At 37.5% G+C, this 26,885-nt stretch overlaps 1 protein-coding gene across 7 annotated transcripts in view; it reads left to right on the top strand.

The window, feature by feature from the left end:
• The first annotated feature begins 3,758 nt into the window (after positions 1-3,758).
• The window catches only part of CSGALNACT2 (chondroitin sulfate N-acetylgalactosaminyltransferase 2), a 38,366-nt gene continuing 15,239 nt past the window's right edge, over positions 3,759-26,885 (top strand). For 2 of the 7 annotated variants that reach the window (XM_037495923.2, XM_054690081.1), the window contains exons 1-6: positions 3,759-3,820; positions 13,469-14,398; positions 16,686-16,902; positions 18,401-18,502; positions 22,143-22,321; positions 23,861-23,955. In XM_037495923.2, coding sequence (XP_037351820.1) covers positions 13,738-14,398; positions 16,686-16,902; positions 18,401-18,502; positions 22,143-22,321; positions 23,861-23,955 — 1,254 coding nt within the window. In that variant the 5' untranslated portion in view covers positions 3,759-3,820; positions 13,469-13,737. Of the gene's footprint in view, positions 3,821-13,468; positions 14,399-16,685; positions 16,903-18,400; positions 18,507-20,245; positions 20,400-22,142; positions 22,322-23,860; positions 23,956-26,885 lie in introns of those variants that run through there. The other 5 variants (XM_037495924.2, XM_037495925.2, XM_037495927.2 and 2 more) reach the window with 5 other exon arrangements.

Genomic DNA, 26,885 nt, shown 5'->3' with positions numbered 1-26,885 from the left:
TACATATATGTTTACTCTCTAGCCTTTGGTTGACAAGCTCCAGTAAATGCAAATAGTTCTGCCATCTGGACAAAGAAAGGAAGGGGGGAGTCGAAGGAGGTGTGACAGGAGAGAGACCAGCAGAATAAAGAGGAGGAGGGAGGGATGGACATAGGAAGGCCACTGGAGGACAAACAGGAAGGTTTTCCTAGGAGATTAAGTCTAATTTGTTAACATTATCAAATTGTTCATTTGCTTTGGTCAAAGATCCTTTTAGTGAAACAATTTTTGCCTCAGAATTTCCTGTGGAGGCCTCTAAATACTGATCAAGAAATGCTGCCCACTGGTCCTGAGAAATATTACTTCCTTTGCTAGTGCAGGCTTTAAATAACAACTTTGTTTACGTTGAATGTTCATCAGAGTGGCCACTGAAGGCCCAATTCATTCTTGGTGAAGTTATGCCATTTGAGAAGTAGGTACAAGAATTAGACTTTGAAAGCAAGTACAAAATAAGAAACAGGAAGAAAGGATTTAGACTTAGGCTATACCATGAGAGCTGGCCACAGTGGGCAGGAATGTCATACCTGTGTACCTCTCAGGACACAAAATCGAGATGGAAGAACCTTATCTGGTTTTATCGGTGACCTCACGACAAAGTTTGTTGTGGTGAGTGCCAGTCTGGTGAGAAGGTCAAAGGCTAAGGTGTGTGAGGCTCATGCAACAGGGTTCTAGGGCCCGTGCCTCTGTTCTACCCATGATTCTCCTTCTTATGACAAACAACACTTAGAGACAGCACAACACAAAATAGTAACACAAAAGCGCAAAAAAGGGATGAAAAGGAACGGCCTGATTCCATCCAAAGTTGCTGAACAAATGGGAATCAATAACAAAGTCTGAGTACCAAACTGAGAATAAATTGCCAAGGAATGCAAAGACAGCAGAGATCAGGCCCAATGTGATTTACAACATCTCTATGGACATGATAAGCCAAGAACAAGCAGACACAAGCAGGCTCTGTAGGTGCCACACCTCAGGGAAGGCTGTGGTCTGAGGCATCAAGCACAGTGGACCCTATCTTGGTGAAGCCGCCAGGAACGCTGGAAACAATCACTCAAATGAAAACGGGCAACAGCTGTTTATTCAAAACTGGAGATTGGTGGGGAAAGGGTTTTTAAAAACAACTATTCTTCTGATATTAATCATTTCTCAACTGTAGTTTAGTATTTTCCCCAAGGGAAATCATTATAAACCCCAGTTTTTTATCCATTCCTTGTCACAGAATTTAAATCATGCATTATCTTCTCTCAAAATCCCAGTTACGTACACTTAGTATTTTATTTGGCAATTAAGAAATAATAAGGCAATTTAAATCCATTGATGCAGAACCTCAGTTATTGTAAAAGCAATTCTGATGTAGGATTCAAATAATACTTAAAAGAAATGCCAACTAACCTCAATGTTGCTTCTTCAATGTCATACCAGATCCTATCCTGGTTTCCTCTCTGAGCTTCTGTTTTCTCCTCTGTAAACTGAGGACTTGTAACCTACTTCATAGGGATGCTGAGAGAAACACAACGCTGTTTTCCACACTAGCACATAACTAGCCAGCCAGACAGAAAATTTAGTTATGACAGGCAGCAAATTTAATCAGGTGTGCCACCATCTGCTTGGGGACTGGTGAAGTGGCGGAGATTCCAGATATTGGAGAGGCCCTTGCATGTTCTGATTTTTTTTAAGATTTATTCTTATTTATTTATGCATACAAGAACTGGGGTATAGGCCAGAGGTGCAGGAGGGTGAGAGGATTCACCAGAGAGGGGAGCAAAAGAGGCAGATCTACTGAAACACTGCTGAGGGGAACAGCGGGTGAGACAGGAGAGGTCTGCTGCACCACATGTGAGTTAGCTCCCTGGCCAGAGATTGAAGTCAGAACACAGCACTGATAGCGTGATAGTGCTGAGAACTTAACCCCTTAGCCACCAGAGAGAACCTGCATGTTCTGATTTTAATCAATTCAATTCATATTTACTGAGAACTTACTATGTGCAAAGTGCTGAGACATGAAAAGAAACAGATCGTTATCTGCAGGAACTCACAGACCCATGGAATCTATGACTAGATGAGAATTATTTACTCTTTTTTTATTTTGTATTTTTTTAATTTTATATATTTTTACATCATTTTTCATTTTTGCACAATGTATGCATTTTTGTTTTGGTTATAGTCCCCATACAGTCCCTCCCCGCCCCCCCATTTTGATCCTACTCCCTCCTCCCCCACGTGGTGTGTCTCTGGTTTATAGTTGCTTGTTGATTTTGATTTTTACTTTATTATAATTAGTCTTTTTCCTCATCCCTTATTTAGGTTTTCTAAATTCCTGCTATGAGTAAGAATTATTTACTCTTAACAAGGTTGGGGATTGGGGAGAAAAGATGTTAGAACTCTGGAGGTTTATATTTATTCAGAAATGGTATGAGAGAGGTGTGAGACCTCAAAGTTGGGCGATGGACTTTTGGTAAACCTGGCTTAGAAAGGCGCTGTCCAGACCTTACCTAAGGGATTTCCCACAGCACATATATGAGACTATCTGAGTAAAAGCATCCCAACAACCATCATCCAATGAAGACAGCTCTGATGTCTCCTGAAATGCCACTGCTATAGGATGCATCCCATAGACACCCCAGCCTTTGGCTCTAACACAGTTGATGACAGTGAGCATCCGCTTGCCAATTTGCCAACACTTCAAATAGAGAATTGCATTTAATCACAAGATATTAGGAAACACATGTTATTGCTGTTGCCCACACAACACAATTGAGGAAACTAAGACTTAGAAAGGCTAAGCCTACAGAGCCTGCCAAGGAAAACCTGGTAGAAAGAGCTGAGTCTGGTGGGAGGCAGAACCACTCTTAGCAACACCATATCCACTCAAGCAGGCAGTTGCTGCCTGGCAATCTCTCGATTGCAGGTCATTACTCCCCATGGCAGGACAAGGGGTGTCCCTGGAATAAGCAGGTGAATGGAGAGGATGTCAGGAAGGACGTTTTTTCCTCCTCACAACAGTCATACTATGTCACACCCAGCAGCCATTGTCTAGAATGTCTAACTCAACTCCCTCCTTTCACATATAAGGGAATTCAGGTCCAAAGAACTGGAATGACTGGCCGAAAGAACTGGCATCCTAGGCTTTCCTCGTTGGGGCCTCAAGCATATCCCAACACTTCCAAAGCTGCTCTGACACCTCTGGAGACCTACCGGTCTTTAGCTCAGTGCCCACGAAGGCATGCATCGCTCCCTTTGGGCCCCCGGGAAAGGGCCCAGGCAGGACCACGCTTTCATCCTTGGCGAATCCTTCCTTCCTGCAGAGCCAGACGTCCAACCCGAGCTGGCGCTCCTGTCACTGCGGACATGTGATGGGGCAGCAGCAGTGTCCTGTCGCCAACGCTCTCCCGGCCTCCACACGCTGACTTTGGGCACGGACACACACACACACACACACACACACACACACACACTTTTAACAGATAATCGATTAATCGATGCTGTAAATCAGAAATGAGCTCTTTACCACGCATCCATCCGGCGTGAGCGGAACGGGAGCGCGTGTGGGCGGGGCGTGGGCGGGCGGGGCGGGGCGTGGGCGGGGCGGGGCGGGAGCGCGCCGGGGCCGCGGCCTCATTTCCTCGCGCGCGCCGGAAGTGTCGGGTGTCTGGCGGCGGCGCGCCCGGAGGGTGGGCGGTGAGGCGGCTGCGGCCGCGGCGCGCGGGGCGCCGCCCGTGTGTGCCCGCTGCCCGAGAGGAGGCGGCGGGCCGGCGCCGCCCTGCGCGGACGAGTGAGCTTGGTGAGTACCGGTTCTCACCCGCCCGCGGCTGCCGCGGCTCAGGCCCGGGCGGTGCAGGAGCGGGGGCGCGGGCCGGGGCGGTGGGTCTCCGGCCAGGTCGGGTCACCTCACGGGCGAGCTCTCCGGGGAGCCCTTCCCCGTGGGGTCGCCTCGCGGACAAGCCCTCAGGCGTCTGCTCCGGAGTCAGGAAACGCCGCGTTTTTTCGGAGTGGCTTGAGTTTTCTTTTGAGAAGGGTGCTGCCAGCGCAGTTGGTTTGCGTGTGTTTTATTTTTATCACTTTTTTTTTTTTAACCAACTCACCACCACCTCTGCTCCTCTCAGTGGATAAACTTTGTCGTCAGCTGTTACCTCTTTATTCCGTGAAAATAGTTCTCTCTGACAGCAGCCTCGCCGTTTTGCCAGATAACAGGCGCCTTCAAAAGATGCACATTTGTGTAGGAATTAGTGGGCCGAGGAGGCTCTGGGACCGGGAGCTCTTTGCATTTTCAGATCTCATCTTGGAAATTACCTTGTTCCTGAGTAACTTGCTGAGGAATAATTTGTAGAATTAATAGCGACTCTTTTATGTATTGGTAATTGGAAATTTTACTTCGAAATCTTAAGCTTTTATTCTTTAATCTGCACTTGGTATTTAAATGCGATGCCCATTTAACCATCATTGAAAGGGTCTTAGGAAGTGACCCTTCAGTGTCTTTTAATGTTGTATTGAAATACTACTTTCAAACCTGGAAGTGAGAAACCAAGTATTTTATGACTGGGAATGTTAACGGTAATTTTGTATTATTATTTTTATGCCATTTGCTCAAAAACTGTCATGTGACTAAAAGATTGTAGAAAGGATGTTGAATTTCATTAGTGGTGTCTCAGAGAATTTTGACATAAAGCCACCCAGTTTAAGTTCCAGTTTGGAAATTACATTTTTTTCTTTTTTACTGAATTATAAAATACATATAAAGTCATCAAGTGCATAAATCTTAATTGTACACCTTAATGAATATTTATGTATTTATTAACTTGTGTGTAACCCCCAGCTCAATCAAATGATACCTGTATAACATTTCCGTCTTCCCAGGAGTTTCCCTCTACTTCTTCCAAATCAGTTATACTCCTTCCCACAATTATTATTTTGATTTCTCGCATCTTTTAGTTTGTCTGACTTGGGCTTTATATTAATGAAATCACACAGTGTGCTGAGCACATTGCTTTTGAGATTTCCCCCATGATATTTCATGTATCAATAGTTCATTTCTTTTATTGCTGTGTAATATTCTGTTGTATGCCTACAGTCATGCACCACATGATGACCAATCCAACATATACAGTTGTGGTCACTATATGTACCCTAGGTGTGTAGTAGGCTGTACTATTTAGGTTTGTAAGTACACTCTGTGACATTGGCACACACCAAAATCACAACCACTCATTTCTCAGAACGCATTACAGTTGTTAAGGCAATGTATGACTGCATATGACTTTTCTTCTGTGGATGGATATTTGTGTTTCCATCTTTTGCATGTAATATATTTCTGAAGAATGCAAAGAACATTCTTAGAATTGTCTTGGTGAACATCCATATGCATTTCTGTCAGCTATGGAATGACTGAATCATAAGGTAGGCAGAAAATTACATTTTCTACCAACATGGAGTCTTCCTTTTATAAAAATAAATTTGTTATTTTAACATATAACATTAAAGATTGGTTAAAAAACATTTATGAATTTAAGACTTAAGTGATTCATTTTATTATTATTATTTACTCCTTGGATTATGCATCTATGACTGTCTTCTACCAGACAGTCATTACTTGTTCAACAGTTTGTTAGACAAGTCTGGTAGAGCTGGTGATGATCTGTCTCTGAAGCTTGTTACATAATGCTTAAGAATTATTACTCAAGTTAGTGGTTGTCAGGGGAAATGAAACACCAAAAGGATGTGACTAAAGATGGATTGAAGAATCACAGGATTTCAAGTCAAATAACTTAACATTGTTACTGTCATGCTACACATTTACTAAGTACAAATGTAAATCTGAATTATAGAGTTAGTTACAATTATGAATTTAATCTAGCAGTATAGTGATTCCCCTTTGTACTGAGATACTGATACATTTAAAATGGGAACAGACAACAAAAATGATTAAATACTTCTGAGTGATAATAGCTTGTAAGAGATGCTCTAGAATGAACAAATACAAGACTGAAGCAATAGACTTAATTTAAGAAACAGAAGAAAACCTTAGAATAAATATTAGTATGCTCAGATTTGAGAAGGTATCATACCTATCGAACATGTATAGGCTGCCATGAAGAAAAAAGCCGTCAGTTCTTGAAAACTTAGAAAGTAGGAAAAAATAGCTGCAACATGGAAAATAGATCCAGAAGAACCAATGTATGTCTAATAGGATAGAAAGTGAAAGAGGGGAAATCACCACAGAGATAACAAAGTGTGGGTGCATCCAGTCTTAGGTAGCCAGAGCCAAACAGAAAGATAATTCAGTTAGAGACCAAGTACTGGCAAATATAAATCAACCTTTCCACCTTTCGTCTTTGTCTGTGTGGTGGGAATGATCAGAAAGTATATCTTTTTAGAGAGCTTGTGGAAAGATGTGGCAGATTAAGGGTTTCTGGCTGTACTAACAACTCCTGTTCCCCAGTCTTCTAACCTCACAACTTAAGTGGATGCCAGAATTCCCTTTCCTACCTTCCAGTAGAATAAAAACATAAAACATTGTGTCAGTGGAACAAAGGAAGAAAACAAGAAAAATTTTTTAACAAAAGTATGAGTTACGAGTTGACATACTGAGAATCTTAAAATGATAGACATCTGGATACTTCTGATGAAATTTGTAAACTTCATGGAAAAAAAACACAACCTCATAAGCTCCTGAAGAGAAACATGGTTACCTATAAATGAATGGAAATCAGAATTACGTGATCTTGGACATGGAATGTTAGATAACAGTGGAGCCATGTTTAAAAAGTGCTTGTCAGACATTTTTTGAACTTAGTGTCTTATTCCTAACCAGACATTCAAAATGGGGGCAAAGTAATTTTCACCCATATCCACTAAGAATACCTCAGGATGTACTATGTCAAAATTTATACTAAAAATGTATATGTGGAATAATGACAATATATTTCTCAAAATGATCCATTTGGTGCTACAGTGCCTGTCTTAGTTAGGCAGCTTTTTGGAAAGCTATAATAAAATACTGCAGACTAAGTGATTTATGAACTTACTGGGTTCTGGTGAAGGCCCTATTCTGAGTTGTAGACTACCAAATTCTTCTATCCTTACATGGCAGAAAGAGGACTACAAAGTTCTCTGGGGGCTCTTTTATAAAGGCATTAATCCCATTCAAGACAGTTCAACCCTCATGTCTAAATTACCTCCCTAACACCCCATCTTCTAACGCCATCACATTCAGGATTAGGGTTTCAACATGCAATTTGGGGGTCTAAGTCCAGTGCATTATCTGACATGCGTTAGGTATTCAGATATTGTTGGATGATTGCTGCCTTCTGGTAATCAGTACTTTTTTTCCCTAAATACAAACCATTGATAGTGACAGTTCAAAGAAAAAAAAAAGGTTCTAATCCCCCTCCACAAATATGTGTACTTTATATTGTTTTAGTTTTCTGACAGCAATCATGTTTTCCAAATGAGATTTCTTAATAAATATAATGGAATTTTCTTTAAAATGCCTCTTTGTGCTTCTGCTAAAAATAAATCTGATTTGTTTTTGCGTTTAAATTTCTTCATTGATGTATAATAAACATAAAATAAACTACATTATTTAAAGTATACAGTTTGATCATTTGAACATATGTATACACCTGTGAAATCATCACCAAATCACATCAGTCTTTTAAATTCTAGGCATTTAAAAATTACTTCCAAAGTTTCCTTGTGCCCTTTTATAATTCCTTCCTGGTACTATCTCTCACCCTATCCCCATGCTGCCCTTACAACCACTAACCCAACTATTTTCTGTCACTACAAATTTCTAGAATTTTATATAAACAGAATCATACAGTACGTGTTCATTGTCTAGCTTTTATCACTCAAGAGTAATGAGATTTCACCCATCTTAAAGTAGCTTATTCCTTTTTATTGCTGAACAGCAACCCAGTGTACAACTGTTCCACACTTTGTTTGTCCATCCACCTATTAATGAGCATTTGAATTGTTTATAGTTTTTAGCTGTTACATATAAACATGTGTAGGAGTCTTTGTAAGGACATTCTTTCATTTGGATAAATATCTAGGAACAGAATGACTCAATCACATTTAGGCTTACAGTTAACTTGTATATTCTCACCAATAGTCTATGAAAGTTAGAGTTCTTCCACATTGCCACCAACACATCAGTCTTTTAAATTCTAGGCATTTACAAATTTGTAATGATGTCTCATTGTTGTTTGAACTTGATTTGCATTTCCCTAGTGACTAACAATATTATGGTATATAGAAATGCAGTGGATTTTTGTATATTGATCTTGTATCCTGCAGTCTGACTAAACTCATTATTAGAATATATTTTTAGTGAATTCTTAGGATTTCTTTTGTACAAGATTACATCATCTGCACATAGAAATATTTTTACCACTTCCAAGCTGAAAGTCTTTTAATTTAATTTTCTTGCCTAATTCCGTGGCTAGAATCTCCTCTGATACGTTAAATAGAAGTAATGAGGGCTGACATCCTTGTCTTATTCCTGATTTTAGGGAGGAAAGCATGCATTCTTTCACCATTAAATATTAAGTTATATGTGGGTTTTTTGTATATGCCTTTTAACAGGTTGAGGAAGTTTCATTCTAAGTTAGTTGAGTGATTTTGTAAGGAAGGGGGTTGAGTTTTGTCAAATGCTTTTTCTTTGTCTAGTGACATGATCCATATAGGTTTTGTCCTTTGTCCTATTGATATGGTGTATTGACCTAATTGATTTCCATGTGGTAAACCAATCTTGTCGCATTTCTAAGCTACAGCTTAGTTGGGCACGGTATATAATCCCTTTTATGGTTTGATGGATTCAGTGTGCTTTTTGTTGAGGATTTGTATATTCATGAGAAATGTTTGTCTGTATTTTTCTTTTGATGTCTATATCTGGTTTTGGTATCAGAGTAATATTGACCTCATACAGTGAGTTGGGAAATGTTCCCTCCTATTCTGTTTTTTTGGAAGAGCTTATGAAAATTGGTATTAATTCTTACAAACACTTTGAAAAATTCACTAGTCACACTATCTGAGTAGTTCTTTGTGAGTAGTTTTTTATTACTATTTCAGCATAAAATCATACTTACATTATAACCCATATTTAATTTCTTCTTGAGTCAATTTCAGTACTTTGTACCTTTCTAGGAATTTGGCCATTTCTTCAGTTATATTTTAAGGGGATTTAAGTAATAATAAAAACCTCATAATTATCTATGTAGTTAACATTTCTTGTGTTCTGCACTGCTTTCTCTATATTCATATTTCTATCTGCCAAAAAAACTTAGTTAGGTCTGATGTTGATAAGTTCTTTCAACTTTTTAATGTCTAAACAAGTATTTTGTTTTTGTTCTTAAAAGATATTTTTTTTGAGTGTAGAATTCCAGGGTGACATTTCTCTTTTCAGTTTTTTAAAGATATTGTTCCACTACCTGTGTTTCCTATATATGATGTGTATTTTTCCTGTGGTCACTGTTATGATTTTCTGTTTTATCATGTACTTTGGTTTTCTTTATGGCATTAGTAGATGAGATTCACTGAACATCTTGGACCTATGTGTTAATAGCTTTCATCAAATGCAGAAAATTTTCAGTCAGTATTTTTCCTGGGCCCCTCTTCCTCCTTTGGGGACCCTAATTGTGTGTGTGTGTGTTTATTTATATATACACACGTATATATGAGGGTGTGGATATGCGTATATGTATATTAAACTGCCAGAGCTTGTCACACAGCTTACTAGGTATTCTGTTCATGTTTTTCATTCTTCTTTCCTTCTATAATTTGCATAATTTCAATTGTATCATCAATTCATTAGTATTTTATTCTGAATTATTTGATTTGCTGTTAAACCCATCCAGTGTGTTTTTCATCCCAGATGTTGAATTTTTCGTTTCCTAAAGTTCATGAATCTTTTTTATGTCATCTGTGTCTCTATTTAGTTTTTTTAATCTTAACGTCTTTCTAAATACCTTTACTATGTAATATTCTGTAGTTTAAAAACCATTGTTTCATTGTTTAGATTTTGTTGTTTTCTTTTTTTTTTTTTAAAGATTTATTTTTTTTTATTTATTTATTTTTACAAGCACTGGGTATAGTCAGAAGCGCGGGAGGGTGAGAGAATTCACCAGAGCCAGAGCAGGGAGCAGAGCAGGCAGGACGGAAGTACCCTGCTGAGGGAAGCTGCGGGCACAAGAGAGGTCTGCGTGCCATGTGGGACCCTCCTCCGGTGGCTGGTGGGGGGGGGGGGGGCCGCCAGGGATTGAACTGGCGCTGCAGAGGCTGCGGACAGCTTTGCAACCCAGCGCTCAACCGCTGCGCCACGGGGAGGCCCATCATTGTTTAGATTTTGTTTGGTTGTTTCGTGTTAAAGAGTAAATCTAGTCTCTGTTTACTTTATCTTGGCTATAAGAGGAAGTCTTTTTAATCTGTTTAGAGAGTAAGAATTAATGACTTCTATGGTTTCTTTCAATTCTGAGATCTTTGATTTTGTTGTTATATCTTTAATAGTTCATCTTCCCATGTCCATAGTATCCTATTCTCTCTTCAGAACACTGAACTAACTGGTGTTTGTGCCTATATGATTGCTTGGGATTAACTCTGGGTTATGAGTTAACACATACCTGTTTGTGATGTATATTTTATATACATTATTCATGGTGCAAACATACTACATAGAATGATGGTAATTGAGATACAACAGCAGAAAAATGGATGTTTTCTTTAATATTCCTAATGTATTGAAAAATGTTATAAACTAGTCTTTTAGGATGTGGCTAAAGAGTTTCCTTCAGGAAGTAGGCAAATAAGACTTTGAAATTTTTTATTTTTAGCAACTATGGACATATGCAGCTAACATTTGTACTGTGAACTAATTATAGCAGCTTTTCTTTCATTTCAGTGGATAATACTTGATTGTAAGATATTCAGTTATATATGATAAGTATGTAAGATATCTCAAAACCTCTATTTTGCTTACATGAGAGAGGAAAGTAGACCTTAATGTTATTACTTAGTAGTTATATAACTTATTTAAATCTTTTTACTTATGAGTCTATTTTTCTTATACGAAATTAAAATGATAATTACTATTCTGAAAGGATAAAATGGGAAATGAATGAAGGTACTTTATAAACGAGCAATTTTCAGGATTTGGGGGCCACATTTAATCTACTTTTAAAATATATTTTATGTGGAACACACACATAGAATTGCAATATAAAATTTACTACTGATATACACTGATTTTTCCTGTTTTATTTCATAGAAACATAGACCTTTGGCAGTTATATCTCACAGTTTAAAATGCATTGTCTATGTAAAGAAAAAGTTACAACCCAAATGCCCAAAAATAGATGACTGGATCAAGAAGATGTGGTATATATATGCAATGGAGTAATATTCAGCAGTCAAAAAAGATAAATTAATGCCATTTGTAGCAACATGGCTGGAGCTAGAAGGAATTATGCTCAGTGAAATGAGTCAGAAGGAAAAAGAAAAATATCGGATGGTTTCACCTATAGGAGGAATATAGGGGAACCAAATAAGACATCAGGAAAGAAATAATAACAATACAAAACACAACAAAACAAAAACAAACAGACAATTATAAACCAGAAACATCCTACAGTAGAGGGGAAGGGAGAGGGATCGGAGGGATGGAGGAGCACAGGGGACTGTGGTGATGGTGCACGGGTGAATTGGTGGAGGAAATTCTATGGGGACTACACCGGAGGGGGGAAAAAGCAAACATTGTTTAAAAATGAACAATGATGTATAATATATATAAATAAATTAAAAGAAAAAAGAGATGCTTGGGTTATATACTATTATATTTATATAACTATATTTATAAATATAAATATATATTAGTTATATATGTATAACTCTAGTAATAATTTATACAAAGTTATATCTCCATATTTTCAGGTTTTAGCCTTTTCCCTGATAAGGGGTCAGTAGTAGCTCAATAAATAGAGGAAATACCTCTGGATTTTAGCTTCCAAAAAACAAAATTAAATGCTTCAGATTAAATGATTTTGAGGCATAGTAAGATCCTAGAACTAATATCAGCTTTGTATCTCTATTTTTAAGATGTTATTTCTTAAAACCAAACTTTTTCCCTATTTTTGGTCTACATAAGATAATACAAGATTTATGATCCGTTACATAGATGCTGTCATAGTAAACTCCCTTTTGATGAATTACATTTTTCAAGATTCTTGGTTATCTTCGGGTTAACTAAAGTAATAAGTGGCTAAGAGTAGTTAATTCAGTTGTTTGTGATTTAACAAATAGTGTAAGAAGTTTGAATGTATCCTATATATTACGCAGATATGTACCACCAAAAAAACTGCATGTTGCGGCATTTTCCACAGAAGTTATCAGACTTTCTAATCACCCAGAACGTGACTAGGTCTGATGTTCACTAAGTGATCTTCTTCCTTAGGTTCTGCTGTGCTTGTAGAAACCACTTCTGTGGAAAACCCTGCCATAGTATCACATAATCCTTTTGACAAACACTTGGTTAGACTGTAAGTTCTCTCTACACTGGAGGCCTCCCTGCATCTTGTCTCCTAAGTTTTAACCTTCTCTTTTTGTAAAGTTAAGGATCTTGATTTAGAAAGACAGATTATGGGAGAGCTCACTTAATTGGTTGTGGTATTAATAGTAGCATATAACTTTGTAAATTTATAATTTTTTTTTAATTTTCCCTGCAGATAAATACTAAAATGTTCATGTTTTTTTCTTTATATAGACTCCAGACTTTTCCAGACTTGTAGGAAATCTGTTGCTGTGTAATACGGTGGAAAGAATTATGTGATCTAATGCTCAAATAATCTACTGCAGAACTTGGGATGTAGAAATGTTTCTTAATATGTTTTCCAGATGTCTGTGACCTTTTGAAATTGTTTTTATCCCCCACTTAGCTTTAAGGTTCTTGGATTGACTGAGTTAAGCCATAGAAATTAATAAAGTGAATTGAATAAGCTGGAAGAAAATCCCTCTCTAGTAAGCCATTTTCAGTATAACAAAAACAATTTATAGAAACTCAACTCTAAAATGGTGATATGCTGTAAGTGGGAAGATAATTAAATAATTGAAATATTATATTAAAAAATTATAAGCAGTATAATTTTCAATTAATTCGAGAATGGTAGGATGTAACATAGACTATGCTAAACATTATTTTTATGTTTCTTAGATTCACTGAGGAGGCTATGGATGTGTAGCCATTCTGGCTTAAAATGTTACATATATTTTAGTGTTTTTTAAGATGTTTTTCTTAATGTCTTTTCCCAGCATTTACTGAATATTCTAAGTTGTATTAGCACTTTCATGGTGCTCTCCACATAGTAGTCACAAAACTAAGTTTACTGAAACTGACAATTTGATGTGCTTAAAATTCTGATTGATTCTGCTCTGTTTCTTTCAGAAAAGTCACCACTGATAATGGAATTTTATTTGATTCTATAGATCAGATATTTTGGATATCATGATAACAATACAGGAAGTACACATAATTTCTTATTTCTGCAAGTAGTTTTTGACTACTGAAGAAGGAAATTTTTTAAGCTACAGCAGAATTCATTTTGGTACCTCTTTATGGAAAATCTGATTTTGTTTTTAATTTTGGATAATATTTTGCTAAAGTTATGAGCAAGCAAAGAACATACCTCATTAGGCAAGTCCACATTAATAAGAATGCCTAGAAGAGGGTTGATTCTTCAGACCCGGACCCACTGGCTGCTATTGGGTCTTGCTTTACTCTGCAGTTTGATACTGTTTTTGTACCTTCTGGAATGTGCCCCCCAGACTGATGGAAATGCATCTCTTCCTGGTGTCATTGGGGAAAATTATGGTAAAGAGTATTACCAAGCCCTCCTGCAAGAGCAAGAAGAACATTATCAAACCAGGGCAACCAGTCTGAAACGCCAAATTGCCCAACTAAAGCAGGAATTGCAAGAAATGAGTGAGAAGATGAGATCATTGCAAGAGAGAAAGAATATAGGAGCTAATGTCGCAAACTATCAAGTCAACAAAGAACAAGCACCTAGCGATCTCTTAGAATTTCTTCATTCCCAAATTGACAAAGCTGAAGTTAGTATAGGGGCCAAACTACCTAGTGAGTATGGGGTCATTCCCTTTGAAAGTTTTACCTTAATGAAAGTATTCCAGTTAGAAATGGGTCTCACTCGCCATCCTGAGGAAAAACCAGTTAGAAAAGACAAGCGAGATGAATTGGTAGAAGTTATTGAAGCAGGCCTGGAGGTCATTAATAATCCTGATGAAGATGATGAACAGGAAGATGAGGATGGCCCCCTGGGAGAGAAACTGATATTTAACGAAAATGACTTCATAGAAGGTAATATGAAAGATGTGTTGGTGTGACAAAATGCTATTGTATGCTGAGAATGTAAGCCAATCGTAGTATTAAAACATTTATGTTTGCCCACTTCATTCCACCAAGAATTTGAAATGGCTTTGGGGGGAAAGTTTTAATGAGATTATAATAAAATAGAGAATAAGGATCAGGGAAACTGAAAAAAATCTAAACTTACAGAGAGAATGCTACTCAAGTTGAAGGGCTCTTTGGGTTGTGTGTATATTTGCATGTGCGTGTGTTTACATTCCACTCTTATCTGATCTTGATGTTCCTGTTACACATTTTTAAAAATGTATCAACTAAGGCTCAAGATTTTAAAACCATTTAATAAAGAAAAAAAACCTCAACCTTAGTGGTTATTCTGTATTTTTGAGGGAAGAGAATCACTTATCCTAACATCAAAGAGGCATACATAGTTTTTGAAAAGCATATTTGAGATTTGGAAAAGTAAAGAGAAGGCATAGGCTTTTTATATATCAAGTTAAAAATGAATGAAATAACTGAGGAACACTGCTATAAATTTAAGGTATTTATTGATTGCTATAAATAGGAATAATTATAGATCCCTACCCATCTCCATCTTAATACCCCGCTTGATATTCAATTGCAGACTTAAAGCCATTTTGTATATAAATCTTTATTAAAAGTTCTCTTTGGGGCCTCCGGTTCAATCCCCAGCGACCCGGTGGGGTTCCCACATGGCGCACAGACCTCTCCTGCTGCGCCCGCTGCTCCCCTCAGCAGTGTATTTCATCAGTCTGCCTGTTCTGTTCCCTGCTCTGGCTCTGGTGAATTCTCTCACCCTCCCGCACTTCTGACTGTACCCAGTGCTTGTATAAATAAATCTTTAAAAAAAAAAAAAAAGTTCTCTTTGCATGATTTGCACAAATAATATAACACATGTGTAGTTTGGGGGTTTTTACCCCAAATCATGGGTATTATTTGCTCTACCTGAAACTCTACCTTAGAGTCTATCAGGGAAAGCATGCTTTTCTATGGTATTTCTGCTGCCTTCTCCCTGTAGACACCTCTTTTCTGCTGTCCCTTCCCTCTATTTTTGATGGATTGTTTCAAAACTTCTAGTTTTCCTGTAATCTCAGTCTTTTGTCTTTTCACTCTGTATTTGTAGTTTATGGCAGAATTGAGAACTGCAGAGGAAGTAAGATAACTAAGTAACTGGAGTAAAATGTCTTCACATCTGCCTCAAAAGAAAGAAAACTATACCAATTTTATATTTTTTGGCTTTTACTTAACTTAGAACTCTTCTTGGATTCTGTCGCTTACAGGATTTTTCTCTGCATGAAGCATACTTTGTCCCTCACTTTCCCTCCACTGTGCCACTCCCCTCACAAAAAAAATAATAATAATAAAAATTACTGACAACAACTTCATCATTCCTATTCTTTGAGACTTCAGCTTAGATGTCACTTCTTCAAGAAAGTCATCTCTAAGAAAGTCTAAGCAGTGCTTCTTGTGTACTCTGGTAACCTACCTGTGTCCCCCCTTACAGCACTTACTGTGTGGCATTGCCCATTATCCTGATTTGCAGCTCCTGCTAGTTTCTCAGCCTTAGGAGAAGTAGTATCAGGTCTGTCTCATTCACTGTTTTATACCAAAATATTAATATACCTAACCTGTCTCCTGAGTGTCACACTTAAAAATTGGATTCCCCAGTAGACTTTTCTCCCAAAGGCCTCTCATATCACTGTTTATATTAATTTTTCTTTGACTTCATTCTCTTCAGTATATATGTATATCTGTCTGTCTATACCAGTTACTATTTACCATTATTTGTGGGTTTGTTTTTCTGTCTCACTAAAATAACCCTTCCTCAAAACAGGGACCACATAGCCCTCTTTATACCACCGGTGACTAAAGGCACTCAATTCATTTTTGTTGAGCTGAGCTGAGCAGTAGAAGTTTTGAATATCGGGTCTAGAACTTAATATTTCTAGAAGTAATTTATTTTCATCATATGGTCACTGTTGATTGACTCCACTATCTAAAAAATCATGTAAGAGAAAAATTGTTATCTGAAGCATATTTTATGGATTGAATAATAATAGCAATGAAATTTTTAAAAAATCCTTTGTTTTGAAGGAATAGTTGTTACTGACTGTGTAACAGAGGTAAATATTTTCACAAATACATATTTTTAACCCTGTGAGCCTGATTTTATATTTTGATCTTTGAGTAAAATGAGTATTCACACTGAATTTATAAACTTGCCATAGAGACATCTTTGTCCTTTACTCTTTTTCTTTAGGTTACTATCGTACCGAAAGAGATAAGGGTACACAGTATGAACTCTTTTTCAAGAAAGCAGACCTTATGGAATATAGACATGTGACTCTCTTCCGTCCTTTTGGACCCCTTATGAAAGTGAAGAGTGAGATGATTGACATTACTAGATCAATTATTAACATCATTGTGCCACTGGCTGGAAGAACTGAAACATTTGCACAGTTCATGCAGAACTTCAGGTAATTTTCAGGACTTTAACAATTTGGCTAAGTGCTCCTTAAAAAAAACTTTATTGAGGGGCCTCCCTGGTGGCCTAGGAGTTAAGTCTCAGCACTATCACTGCAACGAGTTCCCTCCCCAGCCAGGGAGCTAACCCCCATGGCACAGCAGACCTCTCCTGTCTCACCCAACTGCGCCCCTTAGCAGTGTATTTCAGCAAATCCACCTGTTCTGCACCCTACTCTGTCTCTGGTGAATACTCTCACCCCCCACACCTCTAGCCTAGATCCCAGTTCTTCTACAAAATAAATAAATAAATATTTTAAATAAATAAATAAAAATGCTCCCTTTAAAAAAACAACTTTAGGGCCTCCCCGGCGGTGCAGCGGGTTGAGCGCCACGCTGTGAAGCTATCCGCAGCCTCTGCAGCACAGGTTTGATTCCCGGCCAGCCAGGGAGATACCCACATGGCGCAGTAGACCTCTCCTGCCTCACCTGCTGCTCCCCTCAGCAGTGTTTTCGGTCTGTCTGTCCTGACCCCCACTCTGTCTCTGAAGAATCCTTTCACCCTCCTGCGCCTCTGACCTGTACCCAGTTCTTGTATAAATAGATAAATCTTTTTAAAAAATAAATAAAAATAAAAAATAAACCTTATTGAGACATAATTTTTATACAATAAAATCCACATATCTTAAGATAGAGGTTTTATGACTTTAGACAATTGTATACATTCATGTAGCAACCTCCCCACTCAAAATACAGAAGCATGCTATCTCCCCAGAAGATGCCTTTGAGAGCAATTTTAATTTTAAAATTGAAATAAATTTACCAATTGTCCCATTTTAAATGCTTTAATATACTAGTTTTAATGCTTTGCAATCCCAATCTCTATTCACATATTGAAGTTGTTGGATTTAAAAGTTAACACTACTTTGTAGCAGAATATCTAGAAGTCATACTTCCAAATCAGTTTTGCTTGTTTGAAATAACTTGCTTGAGATCTGATAACCTAAAACATTTTTCTATTACCTTACATGGGTTACTTTCAGTGATACTGTATTCTTTACAATAAGTAATCTCAGTCAGTCTTGGCATATATTTATTCCTTGATGATAGGTATAGTTTTTGGAATTACCTAGTCTGAATACAAAATAACTCTTTATCCTAAATTTAAATATTTGTTTACTGATTGGACTTATTTCCTTGAGTAGCTTGTTACTTACTTCTGAAAGCAGTACCAAAGCAAAGATTCAAAAAATGTTTTAGAAATTGGCAGCTGTTTACATGGTCCTCTGAGGGTTGTACTCATTTAGGCATAAGTGTTGTTATATGATTGCTGTGTTACTTAATAATTCACCAGTATCACTACTTTCATATTTATTCAAAATTGCATGCAATTTTGTTCTAAATGAGTAATGCCTTGTTTGTTTTCTTATTAATACTTCTTTGTGCTTACTTTCTGAATGAACAGTGCCTATTATATTTTCTTGAATGAACTTTATTTTTCAATTCTTTTAGGAATGTATGTATTCATCAAGATAAGAGAATTCATCTCACAGTGGTGTATTTTGGTAAAGAAGGATTGTCTAAAGTCAAGTCTATCCTAGAATCTGTCACAAGGTTGGTGAGTCATGTCCACATGGAAGTCCACATGGAAGAATGAGAACTTCACATATTTAATGATTTAATAATTTTGTTTATCTGTGTTTTTATAGAGTAATATTGGTTTACTACACTGTATATGATTCAGAAGTATAGCTTCACACCTCTTCAGATGTATGTTACCACACCACACCCACCCCAAGGCACCCATAGTCTTCCACTACAGTCCATTGGACCCCCTCCCCTTCTGGTAGCCTCAATTCTACAGTCAGATTTCTAGGGTTTGTTTTGGTTTGATTTTGTCTCCCTTTGTTTTCTCTGTATCCCACATGTAAGTGAAATAGCTGCTATTTAAGAGTTAACCTATCGTGTGAGGTGATCATAGTAAGGTCCTCATTTCATCCCTACGGTCACTCATGTATTCTCTATTACTTGTCTTCCTTTAACCTCTTAGCAGTAGCATGATATCAGGGCTCTCTCATTCTGTGGCCCACTCATTTTCTCTATATTTGCTTCCATTTATTTCCTTCTGTTGAATTCTTTCCCTTGTATTAAATCTAATCTCTTCACTTTGATAATCATCTCCTGAGCTTGTCTTTTACTTGTCACCTTTCCCCATATTTCTCAAGTTTCTTCTTTTTGCCTTGCAAATGATGCTTATGTACTCCCCCAACCCCCATCCATAAGAAACACCCACCTGACTCTACAGCACTCATAGCAACTATTAGGTTTCTACCCTTTCACAGCTAAACCTCACAGAAGAGTGGTTCTCTAACCAACTCCTCTAGCTCCTGGCACATGGTAGGTGCTCAGAGGATTGAAGGTATGATTTAATAATTCCTTAATACTCTATTACTAATTCTGTAACTTCTGAGCCTTTTCATCTCTAAGTTATAGGCCCAAAGTTATGATCTAACCTGCCATATTCAACTTTTTCTCTGTCATCCTCCTTGATCCCTTTTCCTAACCTGTGATCTTTATTGAACCATTCCTCTTATGTTTATAAAATGTAAATATTTTGTAAATATAAATATGTTATAATGTACGATAATAAGTTGGTTGTCTTTTCTGACACACCGACTCTGTATCCCTTACTTGCTTCTTTTCCTTTCTGCCAGTTGTGGCTGTTCCCTAAGAGTCTGGACTTGGCTGATCCTTCCCTTCCAGTTGTTTAACATGCATTGAGTCCCACCAGTTATGTTCCATGTACACTGCTCAGGAGTCTGACTGGGTGGTTAGAACAGGACTGGGCAGAGAGGCAGAAGTTTCAGTTCCTATCCCAGAGGGACTCCCTCAGCTGTGGTGCATAAAAACATTTTCCTATGGTAACCCCTCCTCCTGGTGGCCCTCTCTCAGTTCAGACTAAGATCATTCTCATAATCCTCCAGGTATGATATCTAAAAGCAGCATCTTTCACCCATTTTTTACCTTCATTTAATCAGTTCTTGCTTACCTCTTCCCTGTCTTTTCTTTACTGCTGCTACCACTCAACCCATTTCCCCTTTCCCTCCATTTCTTTCCCCCTTCTCCCACCTTATAATTTTCAGGTCACCTACTGAATGCCATCCACTCACATGAAATCATTGAACTTATCCCTGCATTAATCAAAACTCAATCAAGGATAACTCCCCAAATTAAGGATTATGACAGCTAGCAACAGCTTTGTTATGTCAGTGTATTATAACTAGAGACTTGAATTCCATCAAAATTCTCTTGTCTTCTTGTTTTTCTCTGCATGTTCACCTCATTCTCCGATTGCAGATTGGTTTCTTCCACAAACGAGGTATATGGCTTTTGGTGACTCTGGGCTCACTACTCAGCTTTGCCATCAGAAAGAAAAGAGCTTTCTCCCAGATGCAGTTGAGAAAATCCAGGGAAGAACTTTGTCCACTCTTGAGCCAGTCACTATGCCCAGGTGGGATGGTAGTGGTGGGGGTAGTTGTTATTGGGCCAGCTTGAATCTGGCCCCCACCGTAGGGAATTGTAATGGTTGGGATATGCAATAATTAGTACCTCTACCTGGCGCTGGGGATATGAGTTATGATCAGCACCTTCCCTAAAGAAGGAAGAAGTTTATATCCCATAAGGGGAGCATGGTTCTTAGAGCACTTAAGACTATGTGCACTCTGAGCTTTAGCTTCCATCTCTCCATTTCCAGTTCTATACTAAATGTACAGTTATACTAAATGTGCACATAACATTTTGTAAAATTAATCTCCCTAAAATGTTCCTTTTTTAATCCAACACTGCCCTACTATAGCTATAGCCTAGTCCAGCTTTATTATTCAACATACCCAGAAGCCTTATTAAGACATAATTGTTCAGCTCCATACCTAGCATTTCATTCAGGGGTCAGGGGTGAGGACTGAGAATTTGCATTTCTGACGTGTTCCTAGGGGAGCTGTGCTGTAGGTGACTTCCCTGGGAGAACCACTGCCTGGTGGAAAAACCCTGACTCTTCCTTGCCTTTAGGACACTCACCATGCTCTTTAACTTCTCATGGAAGATATACTCCTTAGTCTGACCCTTTTCTGCTCTGTTCTTATTCCCATTTTAAGAGCCCTCTGTTTCAATCTGATTGTCAGATTCCTGTCCTTTAAAATACTTTCTACTTTCTTATGTCTTTTTTGCCTTTGAGAATAATTAGAATGACCACTGAATTCGGGATTTTAACCCAGGCATAACTTAAATTCCAGTTCTAACATCTTCTCTACTCCAGTAAAGTGATTTTTTCCCCTCAGAACTGCTGTTCATTCATTCACTCAGCAAGTACTTATTGACCTTCTACTGCATGAGGCTCATTGTGTTTATAGTACTCAACAAAAACCCCTGCTCTAATGGAGCTTACTTTCCCAGTGCAGGGAGGCACTGAACAAACACATCTGGTAGTGCTGAGGAAAACAAAGCCAGACAAGGTGATAGAGATTAAAGAGAGGGAGTGGGGCTGCTTCACATCTGCAGTGAGGGGAGGGGGTCCCTCTGATCAGGGGCCATTTGAGCAAAGACCCGAAGAGCTGGAGAGTTGTTCTTGGTATCATTGGTGTGGAATGCATTATTTATTACCAGACATTATGGCTTTTTTAAAAAAATATTTATTTATGCATACAAGAACTGGGGTACAGGCCAGAGGTGTGGGGGGTAGGGGGAGTGAGAGGATTCACCAGAGCAGAGGAGGGAACAGAACAGGCAGACTGACTGAAATACACTGCTGAGGGGAGCAGCGGGCAAGACAGGAGAGGTCTGCTGCAACATGTGGGTTAGCTCCCTGGCCAAGGATTAAACTTGTGCTGCGGTGGCTGCCATAGCTTCATAGTGCTGCAGCATAGCCCTTTGCACTACCAAGGAGACCTCCACATTATGGCTTTTTTTGTGTATATAGAGATTAGCTTCCCAACAGAGTTTTAAGTTCTTTAAGAGCAGCAGTCTCCCAACACTTTTTAACCTCACACTACCTATATGTTACCTCAAATGTGGACATTTAGGGGATGTATCTTTCCCTGATGATGAACATACAAGTTGATGAATTCCTTTCCCTATATAAATGTAGAATCAACATAAAAGTATCTGAAGTATAAAAAAATTGTAAGTCATGTTGAAGGAAGAGAGTTGTTAAACTTTAAGTAGGACTTATCATTTGTTGTATGTGCTTTCCTCATAGTGAGTCTAATTTTCACAATTACACCTTGGTCTCATTGAATGAAGAATTTAATCGTGGACGAGGACTAAATGTGGGTGCCCGAGCTTGGGACAAGGGAGAGGTCTTGATGTTTTTCTGTGATGTTGATATATATTTCTCAGCCGAATTCCTTAACAGCTGCCGGTTAAATGCTGAGCCAGGTGCGTAAAATATTGGTGGAAAAGCTGAGTGTAGAATTTAAAACAGGTGTCCGCATATCCCATATTTTCAGTCAAGTTAATTATGTTTTTAAAGTTATGTTAGACATAATTTAACTGGAATAGTAAGTAGAAAAGTGAAAATTTGCCCCCCTGAAATTCATACCCCTTGTTCCCTTATGGCCAAATTCCAGTGTCTTCATTTGAATCCAAATAAACAAATGCAGATAAATAAAATGACTTGAAATTAACAAAGGGGAGGCAGCACCTGTCAAAAAAAAAAAAGAAGCAGACTGTTAGAGATGTGAGAGTCAGAAGCACGCTACTGCAGGTAGATGTACTAATGCACACAAGCATATAGAGGACTAGATACAAATAGTGCTTAGTCCCCAGATTGATTTTGGGGATGATTTATTATACTTTGTGTTGTGGGTTTTTTTAGTATTTTATGAACAATTGACATTTTTATATGTCAAATCTTATTTTTAATGTGAAAAAATTTTTCTTTATTAAAAAACCTCAAATATTTTTTAATTAGAACTATTCATATCACACAGACGGTTACCTTTTTAGTCAGTTTGTTTTGGAAAAATTGTTAGGAACTCTGACTGCTTAGTGAGTAAATAAATAGGAGTTAGGTTTACTTTTGTTATACCAGGCAGCCTTAGGTTCAAAATGTGGAAGCTGAAGGAGCTGCTCAATATAAAAGTAATTTTTTATAACCAGAAATAGATTTGCCTCTGGAAAATTGAGCTCCCTATCCCTAAGTGGATTTTAATGAAGGTGACATGAAAATCTCTTGAGGATCTTGTACTAGAAAGGCTGCCTCATTGCCTGCAGGGTCCTAGACATTACTGAGCACTTGATATCATCACCTTTCATCACCTCTGATTGAGTCCATTCTTAGCAATGGGTTGATTCTCTGTTGAGGGGATGTGGGCTAGTTAGTTAGCCTTAGGGTCCCTTCAGTGCTATCTATCACTTGGAATGCTAATCTAATGAAAAGGCCGTCTGCAGTTATTATATCAGGTATATTTAACTCTACCTACTTTTCCAGATCTTGTTCATGTCTGTCTGCAGTTCTGTTTTTTTAATTATTCTGTCAATTCATTGTACAGTATTTGTATTTACTGTTTATGATTCAAAGAATCATAGAAGTTTCAAAATTGGTGATCGTCAACCAATTAACTTAAATTCAATTAACTTAAATCAATTGCTAAGATAATGAGTAATGAATGGCTCACCTAATGAACAGCTCAGAGAATATCCTTGTGCACCACCCAGAGAAAGGGAATATGTGTGCAAGACACCCATTAATCTTTCTTTTCCTCTGTTCTTTTGCAAGGTTATAGTTTCACATCCTCAGTTATTGATGTCATAAAATCATCATGTTCATCAAAACATCATGTTCAGTAGCTTGAATATTGATAAATCATCATATGTCAAAGAAAGACTTTAATAAAATCTTCATAGATATTGCAGTAAAGATCAGTCCTTCATTGTATGACTTTGTGTGATGTAAACATGTATTTCACTTTATAGGTAAGAAGGTATTTTACCCTGTGGTGTTCAGTCTTTACAACCCCGCCATCGTGTATGCCAGTCAGGATGTACCACCACCCGTGGAGCAGCAGCTGGTAAGACTTAACTGTTGGTTGAAAAGCTGACAGTGATGAAAGCTCCAAAGATTATTCCTGGGGTTCTTGATGTTTGTTCTAGAAGTAGAAAACAAAGTTTCAATTAAAACTTTAGTTATTATGTACTATTTTCATTGTCCCTTCATCCTCCTCCCATAAAATATTTTGGAATTTCTTATTTCAGAATTAAATATCAAATGTGGTAGGAGCGATGAGGAGGAGAAAAGTTTAGGCCACATAGAAAAACCTCATGTTCCAGGGCCTCCCTGGTAGTGCAGCGGTTGAGCACTGGGCTGTGAAGCTGCCCACAGCCTCCGCAGCGCTGGTTTGATCCCCAGGCCCAGGGTCCCACATGGCGTGCAGGCCTCTCCTGCTGTGCACGCTGCTCCCTTCAGCAGTGTACTTCGTCAGTCTGCCTGTTCTGTTCCCCGCTCTGGCTTCTGACTATACCCAGTGCTTGTATAAATAAATTTAAAAAAATCTTTAAAAAAAAAACAAAACCTCATGTGCCAGAATGTGACAGTTGTACAGTATTGCTGTGGATTTACTTTTACTGAATATAAATTAACTACTTTTTTCCCTGAGGTTGTTAATATAGCTTAGTTAAATAACTAAGAAGGAATTTTATACTTTGCTTAGAAAGTCACAGAATAGGGATAATATATCTCAGAAATATATTTATTGACAGTTATAGTTACATAAGTTTTTTTCCCCAAATAAAGCTATTATGTTGAAACTTTTTAGTTTTACAGAAATGTTGGAAAGATAGTATTTAAAGTAGTCCTGTACTTTACCCAGTTTTCCCTAATGTTAATACCATAAATAACCATGGCATATTTGTCAAAAGTAAGAAATTAACATCAGTAAATGACTGTTAACTACGCTATAGATTTTATTAGAATTTCATCAGTTTTTCTACCAGTGTCCTTTTTCTGTTCTAGGATTGAGTCCTGGATACTATATTTCATTCAACCTAATCTTTTATTAGTAACATTAAGAAAAATGGAGACAAGTGAACTTAAAAGTCACTTTAAAATGTTAATAAAATGAAAAATAGTCCAAGGAAAGAAAGATAAGGGCAGAAATTAATGATTCAAAATTAATAGGTTGACAAATATAGGAACTTAATTCTTTATGTGAAAAGTAAATTTTTTAATCATAAAGTTGTTAGATTGGGTAAAAGGGAAAAAACATGTTAGAAATTAGAATAAGAAAACATTGAGAGAAATGAATTTTATATGTAACTTTTTAAAATTCTAAATGGATAGATTTGAGAATTTGTAAGGTAAGTTCATGTTAGTTTTACAAAATCTCGAGTTAGTGTGTTATAAAGAGATGAAAACTCTGCAGAGACTAAGAACCATTTTAAAAAATGAGAACAGTTATCAAAAAATTACCTTGTAGGCACATAGGTATAATATTTTACTGATGAATTGTTCCAGACTTTCAAAGAACCCATAATTATTAATGTCTATGATCTACCTAATATATTTTATGAAGCCAGCGTTATCTTCATTCTAACACCTCACAAAGCACATAGATACATACCTCTATCTTATCTGTAGACCAGTATTACTTAGAAGTATAGATACAAATGGGATCAAAATAGCAAATCAGCACCCATATTTGCTTTATCTGATACCCCAAATCCATGTAAAAGCTTAATTACTAAAAAAGAAAAAAGGCTATTAGTATTTGATAATGAAAGAAGTATCACTAGTAGAACTAAATTTTGAAAAATTTCTATAATATGGCAATAGCTGGCATAGGATTGATGGGAGGAGAGGGCTGTGTAGATTGTGTTCAGAATACTAATGATGGGGCTATTTTGCGTCCTCTGAGCTCCTAGAAGATAAGGATGTGTACTGAGAATCGGAAATGACTGGGGTTGGTCTGAAGGCTGCAGCAGGGTGTGTGATCCTTGGAGCCGGAGAGGCAGGGGCAGGGTCCTGGCCGTACTGAGTTGTAGGGTGGATGTATGGGGAACCTCAGAGCCCAAAGACAAGCTGCTATTAGTCCTTCCTCCACTCTTACTGGAAATAGGAAATTCACAGTTAACAGTTTGGGGTTTTTGAGTAATGATTTTTGAAGCAAAAATGAATACCAGTTAACCATGACAAGCCAAACACTTGAGAAAAACTAACACTATGAAGGAGAACCATCAGATTTTAATAAACAGAAAAATTAACACATTGAGAAGATGAATATAGATAAAAAACAATTTTAAAATAAATAATTTTAGGGAGATTTGAGAAAACACTAAATTAATAAAACCAGATTTGTTCTTTAAAAGTTAGAACTTCATGGGGTAAGAAAGTACTCAGATGACAAAAGGGCAGGAGGGCATCATGGACACAGGAGCCTGAAAGAACTCCCAAAACTGGAACAATTTGAGCAACAAAATTAATAACCTAGTATTGCATTGTGACCCCAAGCATAAAATAACATCTGTTAGTTCATACTGATGTCAATAAATGAGTAAAAAAGTAGAAAATAATACTAATAAATGAATGGATAGATAAGGGTAGAAGTGACATATTTTCCTTACAGAATTCTAAATAATCTACGTAGACACCCCCTGTTCCAGAAGATAAAGCTAGATGACGCATTGAGTACGGAGAGAGAGAAACTTTTTAGCAGAGAATATGACAGATATCAGCGTAAGCCAAGTAATGAAAGTTAACATCACCAGTGTTGTCATGCCTCCCCTGATAGAGTGTACCAAGCAGATTACTTCATCTCTGTGTTCTTCTTTCCAACCTAATAATGAGAAGATTTTCAGACAAGTCCATATTGAGGGGCATTCTTCAGAATACGTAACCATGAATACTACGTATCATACCTAATACTAGGTATTAGGAATACTGGTTTAAGGAATACTGATTCCTTAAAACCGTCACGATCATCAAAAATAAGTATGTTAAGAAACT

This window comes from Talpa occidentalis, unplaced genomic scaffold (assembly GCF_014898055.3).
Source record: "Talpa occidentalis isolate TD23 unplaced genomic scaffold, MPIMG_talOcc4v2.1 talOcc4.8, whole genome shotgun sequence".
Classification (NCBI taxonomy): Eukaryota; Metazoa; Chordata; class Mammalia; order Eulipotyphla; family Talpidae; genus Talpa; species Talpa occidentalis.
Note: the sequence above shows the minus strand (reverse complement) of the source record. Positions and strands in the feature narration are given on the sequence as shown.